General features: G+C 42.8%; 1 protein-coding gene across 5 annotated transcripts in view; it reads right to left on the bottom strand.

Moving 5' to 3' along the window:
* LOC137610611 (AT-rich interactive domain-containing protein 1B-like) overlaps positions 1-15,287 on the bottom strand; it is a 172,620-nt gene that overhangs the window by 25,930 nt on the left and 131,403 nt on the right. For 4 of the 5 annotated variants that reach the window (XM_068338283.1, XM_068338286.1, XM_068338284.1 and 1 more), the window contains exons 8-9: positions 4,595-4,868; positions 3,417-3,581 (exon numbers count right to left, since the gene is read on the bottom strand). In XM_068338283.1, coding sequence (XP_068194384.1) covers positions 3,417-3,581; positions 4,595-4,868 — 439 coding nt within the window. The remainder of the gene's footprint in view (positions 1-3,416; positions 3,582-4,594; positions 4,869-15,287) is intronic. The other variant, XM_068338287.1, reaches the window with a different exon arrangement.

Below are 15,287 nucleotides of genomic sequence, written 5' to 3'. Positions count from 1 at the left end.
GACTGCAGGAGAGTGTGATGGCTGGTTGTCCCTCTCTATTGATCCCTGTGTGTTTTGAGTGTGTGTGTGTGTGTGTATGTGTGTGTGTGTGTGTGTGTGTGTGAGAGAGAGAGACAGACAGAGAAAAGGAGCCAGAAAGACTCAGCTCGATGGAAGGACGGAGTGGATCGGCTGGAGGCCATGAATTATATATGGACCCAATCTGTTCTTAGGGCAGCTCGACTCATAGCTCCTCCAAACTCCTGACTCACCACACACACACACGCCCCCACACACACACACACGCACACGCACACGCACAGGCATACGACCCCCTAACAGAAAATAAAAGGACAGCTTTTAACATATTAAATCCAGAGAACAGCTACTCTTCCTTTCTCCCTCCCCTCTTTCCTCAACATCAAACAGCTCACGATGGATGGAGGAGAAGCCATTTATTTTGCCCATCTAATGGAAGCAGAGCGCTCCGCAGCACTGCCAAGACCATGAGCGACGAAGCACCACGGGCAGCATTCCCTGTTCTTGACATTCAAGCGCTGCTCTTATTTATTTAGTAAATTTACTTACTAAGGAGGTCAGAAATGAATTATTTGGCGAGGATTTGCCTGGGAGCACTCTAGTCTCCTCTCTTCTTCCCTCTCCCAACAATTTCCTCCCTTCAATTTCTCTTTGATTTACGGCTCCTTCTTTTTTTTTTTCTTCTTTCCCTGAGCTTTGCTCCTCTTCTGCTAAATGCTTATTTTTTCGGCACAGCTCGTTCCGATAGCTCCAGGAACTTTTTTGCAGAGTGTTGCCGGCAGCGTTGGAAAGTCATTTGATAAGCCAATTTTGTCCTCACAAGCTGCTGCCAACAAAAAGCTTATACACTTTAATACTTTCTGTTCTCTTCCCCAGTATCAATACATGGTGCCCCCCTCAAAATGTGCCTCAGCACCTTTCTTCCAAACAAACTTGTACCTCCTCCACACTGACAGGCTTGACATCGTCCATGTTATTTGAACGCAGCATGTCATCTTACTGACAACTGGCAGCGTGCTATGCCAAAACAGTCAACTTTTAAACATATTTCCCGGAGAAAATACTATGATTTCAAGGTTGACCACCATCTATTTTGAAAATTAGCTGACAGCGCCAAGACAGTTGACATTTATGATTTATTTTTCACAGAGTTGTAATAACAGCAGCAACAGATGGAAACTTCACTTCCTAGATAACAAAATCCTGATTAACCAGACTTTCTATGTCGTTGCCAGTAAAAAAAAAAAGAAACAAAAATTACGATTCACTGCTCCTCAAAGTTTTAGCAGATTTAACGGGATTTTTTTTTTTTTTTAAGATCAACAGTGTTTTTCCCTCATCCACCAATCAAACTGATTAACTGATAAAAGATGGACATTTGTTTCTGTCGGGTGAGAAAAAAAGAAGAAGAAGAAAAAAACACTCAAGTAACATTTAAGGAAGATTTAATCATGACCGTCGCCTGCCTCCGTGGGATAGCAGATGTGGCGCTCCTCCGTTCATTTGGCATTCTTTTCCCTCAGTGTAATGAAGTTGGAGTGTGTCTGCTGGTGTGTCAGGCAGTGTGTGAGTCAGGGGAGGAAGGAGATGGGGGATCAGAGGTGGGATTATTAGTGGAAATGCGATGAAGAGACTTGTTTTAGCAAGAGAGGAAAAGGAGACGAGTGCAGCTGATGACATCACCGTTAACTAACCCCTGATTTGAAGGTCTGCTGGAGCGCGTGGCTGCGGCAGCTCCACTCGGGGTTGATGCATCAAAGAGTCAGACTAGACATGCGCTATGACTAACAACTTGTTCCTCAGACAGAGACAAACTAGGGCTGAATGTTTCAGAATGTTGCGCTGAGATCTGGAGGGCAAACGGGGTACTGGAGCCCTTTAACTACAGGTTTTCGGAGTCCAATTTTCTCCTGATCTTCCTCAGATGTTCTAAAGTGGGATCTGAGGAAGAAAAACATAACAAGGCTGAGCTGGAGACAGCAGAGAACAAAAAGCAAATTGGGAAGAACAAAGACTGAGGGAGATAAAACAGTCTTGGTAGGATAACAGAGCTGCACAGAGACGAAAAGGGCGATACAGTTGGGAGAGTTGGTGGAAAGAGTGAAACAGGTGGGAGGAGAGAGAACAGAGGCAGACTGGGGATGGATGAGAGAGGAGGAATGAGTGATAGCAGACAATAACAACTCCAAAAGTGAGAACAGAAACCAGAGCATTCTGCAGAAATGTGCATTGTGACAAAACATTTAAGCTCTATTTGTTTGTCTCACCTAGTTGGCAGTTGTTGTTTTTTTTTGTTTTGTTTTACACCAGCTAGTTTAGTTTTTTTTTTTTTAATCATCCCAAACATTCATGCTCTCCTCTATTTTTTTATTTTTTTATGCTTGTTCTGAATAAACACGGTAGCAATTTGGAAGTTATCATGCATAGCGACACGGCTGCGGCTGAACGAGAAAAGATAAATAACAAATTCAGAATCAAAAGACAAAGCCCTCATTGTTCTGGATGCCTTTCTACAAATAAGATATTTGGAATCCGGTGAAAACGGACGACACATTAATGACTTATTAACGATAGAGAAGCAGATAAAACGGCAGGCAGAGACAGAGAACCCAGGGACGCCTTCAGAAACAGCGGGTAACCAAGAAGGACTTCTGTTCAGACGGACAGATAGTTGAGATGGGAGCATGTTTATGCATGCAAACAGTGGAGGAGAGAGAGGAGGGCTTCTCCTCCCCCTGCAGGCCCACAGCGAGGCGACACCGGCGTCTCAGAGGATGTGAGGGGAGAGTGACAGACAATCTGATTGGTCCCAGCAGCACAGATCACGTCTTGCCATTTCTTGTTGACAGCCCAGCCATCTCTTAGTGGATCGGCCAGCGTTAGTACTGCTGCTGCTGTGTGTGTGTGTGTGTGTGTGTGTGTGTGTGTGTGTGTGTGTGTGTGTGTGAGAGAGAGAAAGAGATAACGAGATAGAGAGAGAGGTGGGGCACTGAGTGTAAACAGCACTGCCCCCCCCCCCTATAATAAATCACACATATTGTCAGCCAACCCAGCTCACACAGCAGTGTAAAAACTGTATGTGTGTGTGTGTACGGTGTGTGTGTGTGTATGGTGTGTGTGCATATGCGTGGACACTGTGTCGTCACTAGCTGCTAAGACTCTGATGATGCTGATGACTAGAGCAACACTGATGAAGGTGATGACATCGCAGTGACGGCTCTTGATTCTATTGACAGGAAAACACACACACACGCATGCACGCACACACACACACACACACACACACACACACACACACACACACACACACAAACACACACAGACGCACACACACACATGCACACACATCATGGTACTTAGAAGCACATCCATGTGTGCTATGAGGGTAGCAGACCTACCTATGGTGCTGTGAATGTGAGGGTGACAGGATGGGTGAGTGATGAGGTCTGTGAGATGGTGAAGCAGGGTGGGATGTGGGCCAGTGGATGGGGGTGGGCTGGGGTGGCTGCATCTCAGCTGGGGACCTCGCATACGGAGGCTGCCTGCAGTTCGGGGCCCTTAGACTCCCAAAAGACAGAGAAACTTCATCTGAAACATCATCACTGCCTCGTAACGGGAATGAGCATCAACACGTGCTAATCTACCACCTCCACCTGAATGCTGGCGGGAGAGCTCCCATGATGCACTATTGGGCAAAACCTGCAGCAGATGGACGAAGTGCAGAAATCCACTATCTCTCAAAAGATGGCCATGTTTTCACAAGTCCCCGTAGCAGGTTCAGTTAAAGTTTACTGCCCACACAATCCCCCATCAACCCCCTCTCCAACACTCCAAACACTCATGCATGCAAAGCTCCAACCCCAATGGAGAAATAATATGCCTTAACTCATATCCCGTTATAGCATTAAAGTGGATTTTATTTGCGTTACTGGTGTCGACTCCATCTCTGGTGTTTTCACAGTTAAAACCTGTAGTTTGCTTTTTTTCTTCATCAGTGTTTTGACAGTGCAACATTCTTCTCACAGCTCAGTGTCTCCTTCTGCAACAAATGGCCTTTAGTGCATGATGCCAGCTATCAAGATGTCAGGTACTTCATGAGGTGAGGCAAAATAGAGTTGGTTCCACAAAAGGACTCTCGGGAACATAGAACCCCTGAGATTCTGAGATGGAATTTTTTTCTTACATGTCTTAAAAAAAATGAAAAAACCTAGACAAACGGTGACAAGGAAACTCCCCGAGGTGCTGTTCAGCACCTCGGGGAGGTGCAGAGAGAGTCATATAAAGATGAAGACGTTTCCTAGCATCCAAATTTTGCATACTGTGATTTCTGGTTTAGTCTCACAAAAGAGTTTGGGCCTTTTGTGATGGGGTAACTCAATTCATACCATTCTGCTCAGGACGGTTGTGACATGATACATCAGGAACTCGTTAAAATACTCAAAAACGCTGCGTAAATGCAAACTTGTGAGGAAGAAAGCTCGACAGACCAAAGTGAGTCTCTGGTTAGGTCTCACGAGATTCCCCTGATGAAATAAGAGTCCTCACTGGGGTTGGGTTGGAGTTAGGCTTAGCTTACCTGTTGTGTGTTGAGTTGGCAGCTGCTGCATCCGGGGCCTTACGGGTAGAGCTACCCAGAGAGGGTGGGCCCATCCCAGGCCCAGCTGTTTGAGGCATACTGGGGGAGCTGGGAGCCAATGGCGGGTATGTCCTGTTGTGGTTCCCTGGGCCGTAGCTGCGTCCTACAGGTTGGCCTGGCCCCTGGCCGTGCATGGGGCTGCTCGCATTCATCCCCAAATTGTTAGTCATGCCAGGACCAGGGCCGCTGTAGCCGGGGGCCCGAGGGTAGTTACCTGGTGGGGGAAGGCACACATGAATGAGCCTACAATGATTGGAAATGTATTAACATAGACAAAGTCACTCAGAAGGAAAAGCGTGGATTGCTGTCACTCCAGACAGTTTGCTCCCTGCTTGAATTTGATGGATTGTTTCTGAGAATGACACAAAATGGCTGCTGTGAAATACTGCAGTCTCAGATTGGTGCCATGCATCACTTCATTTGGAAGAAATTGAGTGTTTATCAAGCGCTTGTCAGCTGATGCCCTTAGACCAGCAGCACTGACAAATACAGTACGACTTTCATCCATCGAGGAATAACCCCCGTGACAGATGAGAAATGAGGAATATAAAGCACTAAAGTGAATTCTGATTCACGACCTCCGTAACCTCTGATGGAGATATGAAAAACTGCACGGGGTGTGGTGCCGTATTTTTCACAGCTACAGGTTTTCCGAAATAGCCCGGGCAACAATTGCTAAGCTTAAGGCGGACTTTGTGAAACACTTGAGAGGTGCTCTAATCTGCAGTAAATGCATTGTTGCTGCCCTGGAGTGACACACGGCTGCAAAGCCAGAAGCTCCTTAGGCACACTTAAACCCTCCATTTTGGCTCTAAAAACTCCGCTCAACTGCAACACCAGCTGAAATAAGAGGTGAAATAACCACGCTGTCAAAGACTACATCTAGTCACACTAAAACACACATACTGTAAATGTAAGTGAAGTACACTCCCACACTCACACAGAGCACAACACATTGTATTCCCTCTGTACACACCGGGCCTTTGCCACTGTGATGTTCCCTTCCTGGGACAAATCCCTCGCCAAACAGAAATGGAAAATGTGGCATCCTCCATTGTGAAGCGGCTATTTATTTTGATTTGATTAAGGGTGCTTTAGTTGGGCCTCGCTGCTTAATCCTCTGAGAATATGTCTGGAAAACGGGATCAAGTCCCTTTAAAACCTGAGAAGCTTTTCAGCAAGCTGAAGCGAGGGAAAGTTGAATGACAATATTCCACAAGGGGGGGAAAACATCTCCGAAAATGGAAATGGTTTCTCAGTGTCCTCGAGCTGCTTCAGTGAAGACTCTTTCCACATGACATTAGGCTGTGAGTTCGACGAAGGGAGAGAACGGAAGGAGGCAGCAGAGGATGGGTCAGAAAGCGAGTCAGACAGACGGAGAGGTAGGGGGAAAAAAAAACCTCCCCAACCCTCGAGACAGGATTTATATTGAATCAAAATAAAAGTCTTTCCCACAAAAATCAGCAGCTCTGGTTGAATTTGTCCAGAAATTGTGATGAAATCTTCTGTGGGAGATGGGAAAAGAAGAAGTGGATTATTTCTGGAGAGGCTTTGGTGAGCCGGTGAGCTGACTACAGCTGACACCTGTCAAGGGTTTTGGGGCTATAACAGGGAGGCGTTCAAGAAGAAAGGATGTCTGCTAACGAACACTGGAGGATATATATGCTGTACAGTGTGAGTTTATGTGATATATATATATATATATATATATATATATATATATATATACTGTATATATATACTGTATATATATACTGTATATATATACATATACACATACATACATACATACACACACACACACACAAACACACACACAGGGACTTGATCCCGTTTTCCAGACATATTCTCAGACACACACATTTATATATATATGTGTGTGTGTGTGTGTGTGTGTGTGTGTGTGTGTGTGTATGTGTGTGTGTATCAAATCACACTTGCTACTAGTGAAAGGCACATTTCCATGTTTCTTCCACTCATACGTGACTGCTTACAGCACTGTGGAAAATACTGGGAACGGTTCCCTACAATTTTATTCCACTTGGCTGGGGTGGACGGGTTGCTGCAGATGATCAAGGCCACAGTCAGCGACCTCTCTCAGCCCCTCTTTGGACAGCTGTTGAGCCCCATGTCATGGCTGTCTGCCATGCATTCTTAATGACCTGGGTGGACACTTTGTATTTTTTGGCCCTTGTGACAGACTGAGACTCCAGCGCACCTCCTGGCTGCATTCTAATCACAAACTCCCACCAGGACAATCTGCATTTTTCCCCTTTTGGCAGACAGGGCTATAAGTCTACAAAGAAGCAGTTTCCAAGACACAATTTAACCGAGGAGGTCTGCGTTGAAGAATGTGTCATTAAGTCAACAAACTGCTCTGAGAGAACATATCAGTCTTGATGTACAAACATTCATTTAAATGCGGTTGCAGGCTAATTTTGACTCAACCGACAAAGGAAAGATGGAGAAGCGGTGAAACTGGGATTACGTACGACTTCAGTTTTACCCAACAACAGCTCACTTCCTGAAGGATTGCTGTTGCATTCAAGTGCTTCTTCAAGGATAGACTGTGCTAACCACCTCCTAAAATGACTGAGAGGTCTGAGACAGATTTTAGGTGTTTCAGAGTCATTTCATGTTTATTAAATCTTTGGCCACTCAGATGTTATTAGCAGAGGTCACCATAATTTTGGAGTGACACTCAGAAAAAACAAAACAAACCCCCCCCCCCAACAACCTGAGATTACTACAGAATGTAAAGTTTGAATTCTAATGTATTTTTACAACAATTTTTGAAGGCAATAGCATTAGCATCACATTATTACCATTTAAAATAATAGATGTTTTGCATTGAAATGGTTGAAAACTGCACAGAGCCTCTGTAGGAAGCGTGAGAATATGAAAGATTATGCATTTTAAAGTCCTTCCTAACTGATTTTTCACTTCACTTGTGTTATGATGTGGATATGAATTTGCACTTTTGGTAATTTACTGTATGAGCTGTTGATGATTTTTTGGTGCAAATTCTGATTTTACAAAACACAGTTTGAGTCTTTACAAATGGTTGCCGATAGTTCCTCAAACAGGACAGGATAGAGATGTCTGCAGTGCTACCTAATGCGCATGTAAACCTTAATGCTTATGCACATAAGTGTGTCATCTACTTCCCTACTTTGCATGCTACTCATATTCCCCGGGACACCAATCAAGGAGGGAGAGGAGGAATAAGAGTACAAGGAGGATGTCATTTCTTATTTGTCTCGTTTCATGTCCTTGTGCCTGAGCCCTGGTCTCTCCTGTCTACTTCATGAGATCTGGGTACCTTTGGGGAGTCTTGGTGGTATTTATAGTGTGATGGAGGGGAGGAGAAGGAGAAGGAGAGCTCATGGTGCTTCGTTCACAATTACATGGAAATTCCCTGCACGGTCACGCATACGATGGACGCTATATCCTGCGCCGGCTTTAATCCCTGCAGTCCCGCGGGAGAAGCGGAGTGTGACCGAGCAGATTAACGTCTACTGCTTCCTCAGCAGACTGGACCGTCCAATGCTAACAGCCGAGGCAGTCATTCTCTCTGCTACGGTAGAGAGTGGTATGATGGTGCACCACCAACGCACCCTCCGGATCTGTGAACTCCATCAATGAGGAGTGGAAAGTAGATTACATGGCTGCATGCTTGAGCTGCCAAGGACAGAAACAGAGTAGACTGTCCATGTCCACAAGTGGCTGAACATAAATGAAAGAAATGAATAACAGCATTTTTCTCTTTTACTATTTTTTCTTTTTGTGTGTGGATATGGTAGTGATTGAAAAAGGACAGCTTCAAGTGGGTGGGTGGACAAGAAACGAATGAAGAGTGTTGACATGACATTCTAGTACTCATATCATTCCATTTTGGTCAGGAGTTATATTTTCAGAACTTCAAAGTGTATGCTATGAGGCCTCGACTCCCCTTCCTTCTGCTTCTGGTGTAACATAATGGGCGTTTAATGGTAAAAACAGTAATATATCTGTCTTATCGGATAGCACGTCTTGAATGGCTGTTGTTCAATTGCTTTGCATAGTTAAGACTGCATTAGACTGCATCACATATGTATGACTTGCTTGGATGGACATTTTTTGCTGTGTCTTCTATTGCCAGAGGCCACTACATCCTCTGCCAGCTACCTCAGCATCTTCTCTAGCGGGGAGTCTGAGCCTGAGCTGGGCTGGGGTGTGCCTTGGGGTTCCAAGCTCCACACACTGTCAATTTCCTCTGAAAAACCCAACTACCTCCCCCAGGTGTTGGCTTTCTTTTTGGGTTGAATTACACAGCGACTTCAGCAAGACATTGAGGCTTAAAGTGCTGTCTGAAGTAAGGTCATTACCAGCGGAGTGCTTAACCTCACAAGGAGAGGTGTGGGGGGAGAGAGCTATGCAATGGGTGGGAGAGCGAGCAGAGACAGTCCAAATCCTTCCCTGTAATGGCCTGTTATCCGCCTCCCCCATCTGTGTATGTGTTCGCTGTTCCTAACATGCTCGCTCTGTACCAAGTCCAAATGCCTGTCTTGAGAACAGCTGTTGAGTCATTTGAGTCCCGAGGAGAGGCTGATATCAACACGCAGCATGAGATCAGTTTAACTTTGGATAAAGAGGACTTTCAAGGGACATTCATAAACATTTTGCGAATTAAATGATTTTTGTGGAAATACCGGGCAGTGAGCTTTAAGAACTCTGATTTAGACTGAGAGAACAGTAAAGGGGAGGAGGCTTTTATGGGATTTGATGCCACACCAATCTGGAAGACAACCTTTGGGTTCAGTGAAGGAAGAAGACTCATCACGTCCAAGATCTCTGGAAGTAACTATTAAATGTTTAACTTAGAAGGGCCATATCCACCTTCAGCTTCATGTATTACCATTACTGTGAGGTGAGGTGGTTAAAGGGAGGTTATATAGTCTGTTTGGCCCTACATCAACAGCTTGGAAGTACAGTTCGTGATAGTGTGTGTGTGTATGGCAAGCATGACAGTTGAAAATTAGGTATCACACACATCTTTCACTCAAACACAACCCAAAGGCTAAAGAATTGGGTTCTTTAGTTTCCTTGGTAGTGGCAGACGGGCCAACAAAAACAGCAGCGCTGAGTTCAAAAAGTCAGAACTGTATTTCTATGCTGGCTAATGGCTGCCTAATTTGTTAGTGCACAAGAGACAGGAAAGGGGAGCAGATGGAGCTGTCATTAAGAACAATGACCAGCAGCTGTCTGCCCTGTCCACCCCACAGCCCCGGATTTTTGCTAGAGTTCACAAAAATGGTTTCCTGTACCAAAAGCAGAACCAAAGTTGCACTTTCCTATGTGTGATTGGAAAGGAAAAAAAAAGTTAATTTTAAAAGTTTTGGGTTAGGCAGTGGTCAAACAGATGTTTTGCTGTATGAACACAGAGCAGGTGCACAAGGGCGAGGAAAGAAATGCTGGGTGGTCCAACAAAAAGCTTAACTCTTGACTTAATGTAATGCATCTCTATCCAGCAAAGTACAGTCCTGGAAAATCACACAGTATATCCCGATTGGGGTTTTCAAAGTATTACAAACACTTGTCAGTATAATGTATGGGAATAAAGCATCACAAATCATATCAGCAAAAATAAATAAATCTGAAAGAAGGAAAGTTTTTAAAAGGCTGTTATATTATAAAGTATTGACTCTAATATACATACCATATTTTCCGGACTAAAAAGTGTGCCTGTATATAAGCCGCATCCACTCTAGTTAAAAACATTAAAAAAAAAAAAAAGATACACAAGCCGCACCGGGTTATAAGCTGCAGATTTCTATGTTGAAAAATTAGGTATTTTCTGTATGTACAGAAGGATTTTGCACTGTAAATGTACATGTATGTACCTGAACAAATTCTTTCCGAACGGTGAATATTAACACGACAGCAACTTTGCTGATTAAAACGGAACAGAACCAAGAGAAAATAACCGGCATTTCATTTCTCCTGTGTTTGAAACCACAGGTCACTTTAATCATCTTCACTGAAACCCATGAAGTCGTCTTCTTCACTATAGAAGCGTTATGTTATTTATCAATGCGCTTATTTATGCCATTATTTAATTCATTTGGGCCAAATCATAAAATAGTATCATACTTATTTGACTGCTACACATGAGACCCAGCAGTATTTGTATTTGTAAACCATCCGTAGCTGCCCAGCCGGAATTCAAGATTGGATTTTAGAACATTTTCTCAAGTCTAAGTTTCCCTTAAGTCTTTATTATCATGTCCTCATGTGTACTCTCAGTTCTTTACAATCAGATCTTCTCATTGTTGTAATGCAGTTTAGACATGTTAGCCAACAAATTAGCTGCACCTTTGAATATGCCGCGTGGTTCAAAACCTAGGAAAAAAGTAGCGGCTTATAGTCCAGAAAATACGGCACTTTATATATATATACAGTGCGCTCTCGTTCCTCGCGGGTAAAGCGTTCCAGGAACCACACGTGATTAACAAATTCCACGATAGAACAACAAACTATTTATCTTACTATTTACGGTAATTTAAACGTATATGAACCGTCCCCATACTGATTGTAAACCACCTCCTATCTGTGTTACCTTTTCCCACACTCTTACTGACTGTTTAAAGTACTTTTGTGTCTCGCAAAAGCCCGAGACTCACAGAACCGAGCTCACTTCTGTATGCCGTCAGCCAATAGAATGTACATGTAAATAAATAAATAAATACAGTATATATACTGTGTATATATATATATATATATATATATATATATATATATATATATATATATATATATATACACACACAAACACTGTATTTATACTGTATATATACTGTATACATACACACACACAGTATATATAGACACACACACACATGCCGTCAGCAAATAGAATGCATGTACGGTATCACGTGACTGCCAACTAAAAATCCACTATGAGCTGATGTCGCGAGCGTCGATGCGCGAGTGCACGCTAGGTGTGTCCATATATATATATATATATATATATATATATATATATATATATATATATATATATATATACAGAGAGAGAGAGAGAGAGAGAGAGAGAGACAGAGAGAGAGAGAGAGAGAGAGAGAGAGAGAGAGAGAGGACCTGAGCTTGAGGATGACACACAGATACCATCCTACAAGGGTGAGAAGGACATGTTTTTTTTTAACAGAGCCATATATAAAGTATCGTACGTGTGGAAAAAGACAGCAGGTCTAATCTGCTCTATCTGTGTCTGAAGGGAATGGCTCTCCTGTCGTTCCAGAAAGATTTCATGCTCATCTGCCTCCAGAGCTTCTCCCAGCCTAGTCCACCTCGCAGACACTTATGCTTATTTTATTTGTTTTTTCCTCACTGCTTACTGGGCTGTCAGCCCAGCAAAAGTCACATTAAGAGATAAGAGTGGGCGGAGAAGAGAGACCAAATACCAAATGCATTAGGGCTATTAATCAACATTAACAAATGTGAGGGAGAGGCAACAGTTTTGGAAAAACGCATGCACGGATGGGTGCATTTATCAAGGTGACACATTAAAACACACATTTACCAAAAAAAAACCCCATAATGTTTCATCTGGTATGTCGCCAAAGGCAGAAAATGAAGTACAACAGCAGATGTCAACGGTTCTTGGATAGCTGGGAGTCGCACGTTGTAGAAAACAAGCAAGCAGAGAATGCTTAATTATAGACAGCAAACTTTTTGACCATATTTCCTGGAATCTGTGATATTTTATTTTCTTTCTTTAGAGTCAGAAGAAGCTGACATTTTGATGTACCTGATATATATTGTGACAGGCATACATTGTAGTAAACTGAACCAAGTGTTATTGCTCCTAAATCTGCAGTGACAGTTTTAATTAGCATGAGATGTCCTTAAAATTAATTAGGTTTACGAGAGATACTGAGGTAATTGGATACATATATGGAATAAACAGAATTACTTCTGCGTCTGCCTTGCTTTAAAAGTGGTGAAGAGAAGAAAAGGTGCCTGCCTGTTCTTGCTTTTCAAAATTACGTAAAGTCTAAGCTCTTATTTGAACACATTAACTTGATACACACAGTAAATTAAGTTGAAAACATTCATTTCACACATATTTGAAGGATTAATATAATATATATCCACCATTATACCACATGTAAATGAGGAAAGATAAAGAAACTATGATGGACTATGACACACTGGCTGCTTTTTAATGCTACAAGATTTCCACTGACAACAAGATCAGACGACATCATCCAGTCAAAGAACCTCCAGACTCTGAAGCGCCCTGGTAATCTTGTCATGAGGAGGGCCAAGAGGTCATCCAGGGTTCAAGTGTGTCATGAATATCCTGTCCAACACCTTCATATGGTGTGGTTTTTAATACCAAAAGTGAGACACATCATATGAGAAGAGAGAGCCCTGCTTCTGTCAGTGTGTACAGGAGTTAAAGGAAGACAATGCTGCATCACAGCCTGTGAACTCCTGAGGATTTTTGGTATTTCTGCATAAATATACGATAATATTCTATTCTAAGTCCTAAATATACATGAAGAGCACTCAATTGAAAACTCAAAATAGTATAGTTTTTAATATTCTATTGAGCGCTTTGCTTTCAGTCCCAGAGGAGTGTAGGACGGAAAAGTAAAATATTCTAGCCAGACACTGTCCCATAATGACAAATCACTTTATTTTTTAAATGTTAAAATTTGAGATTTAATGTACTCCATTAATCACCAGTGGGGAAATGTTTTTGACACTCTTTACACACACACACACACACACACACACACACACACACACACACACACACACACACACACACACACACACACACACACACACACACACACACACACACACACACACACACACACACACACACTGGCACCTCTCCAGTTACCAGTTCACACTCTAGAGTTTTTTGGTCCACGCTGCTCTTGAACTGGCCACTCCTTATCAAAGTAAAACATAACTGACTGGATATAAATCTGTGATAAATACCAATCGACTATCCATCCATCCATTTTCTTGAAAACTAGAGGGCTATAATCAACTTCATGGGTCATGGGTGATGCTGGAGCCTATCCTAGCTGGCTATGGGTGAGAGGTGGGGTACACCATGGGCATGTCGCCAATGCATTGCGTTGCCGCATGAAAGACAGGCAACCACTCACGGTCACACTCACACCTACAGACAATTTAGTGTGACCAATTCACCTAAGCTGCATTTTTTCGGAGGTGAGAGGAAGCCGGAGAATCTGGAGAGAACCCACACAGACACGAAGAGAATGTACAAACTCCGTACAGAAAGCAATCGAACTCAGAACCGTCTTGCTGTGAAGCGACAGCACTACCCGTTACCACACATTAATCAACTAATAATGTTTATATTAGTTGCAAAGCCAGCAGTGATGAATTGATGGTTTATGACCGTGGGTTTAGATACCTCACAAGGCCAACACTCTTGCTGCACAGCGCAATCCTGTGCTGTGACAATAACAACAACAACAATAATAACTTCAGCCAAACACTTTCTGTTATTCGGGGGAATTTTGGACCCTATTCCTTCAATGATTCTAGCAGTGACGGTTCATTGGGAATAAAGTCTGGAATGTAAACTTGAACAATTCAAAGATAAACAGTCTTTCACAGACTAATTTGTATTCAGATTGTATAATAAAAACTATCACAGAGAAGACGAGGCTCTTGGTCTTGAATGAAGTGTTTGGTTTCTGCCATTGACGGCTGTCATTTAAACCATCACTCCATTAACTCTGCTTCATCCATGTGGCCTTTCTCCAACTTTATACGTGGTCCTTTCATTCGTAAAGACTGGTGGCTTTCTGCTGACGGTGAACATTGACATTAATCAATGCGAGCGAGGCCTGCAGCTACTTAGATGCTACCTTGAGGTTATCTGTCATCTCTTGGAGAATTACACACCTCTCTGTGGTGTGTTGTTGAATCACCCGTGTGCTGCCAGGTAGTGAACTGGTGAAGGACAGACTCTCTTTCAAACACTTTCGTAGCTGGTGATGCCAAACAACTTTTTGATTCATCAATGCCAAAGTCTCCTTTGATCAAGACTATTTTAGCAGAGACCTAAGTTCATATCTTTTCAATAGGAAACACACTGCTAAACTCACACCTAGTTAACCCCATTAATGTTATTCCAATGACTGAAATGCCTGAGTCCTTTAACTCTTTTAAACAACCTTCTGATTCTAGAGGTTCATATTTTTATTCAATCAAACACATCTAATGTATGAATGACGATCTAATCGCATTTTAGGTCACATTAATGCAGGAATAGAGAACATTTGAAAGGGTTCACAAACTTTCTAGTGGCAATGTAGATAGAGTTAGGGACTGGTAAAAGAGGATGGCTGCGTATTTTGTATTCCACATTAGCAAAGTCTTTTTGAAACCAAACGACACTGATGTCAAGGCCCAGCACAACGATGAAATGGAGGCCAACAGTCATCAAAAAAGACAAATGTGGCGCTCCCATCTGAGGCCAAACTCCTCGATAACCCACGTAATTGAATAATATATTCAGTATTCATCACTCCAATAGGAGTATTTAGAAAGCAAGGTGTTCATCAAAGTTGATGTCAGATAAAGTCAATTCATGGGC

Source organism: Antennarius striatus, chromosome 17 (assembly GCF_040054535.1).
Source record: "Antennarius striatus isolate MH-2024 chromosome 17, ASM4005453v1, whole genome shotgun sequence".
In the NCBI taxonomy this organism is placed as follows: Eukaryota; Metazoa; Chordata; class Actinopteri; order Lophiiformes; family Antennariidae; genus Antennarius; species Antennarius striatus.
This window is presented reverse-complemented; position numbering and strand designations above follow the sequence as displayed.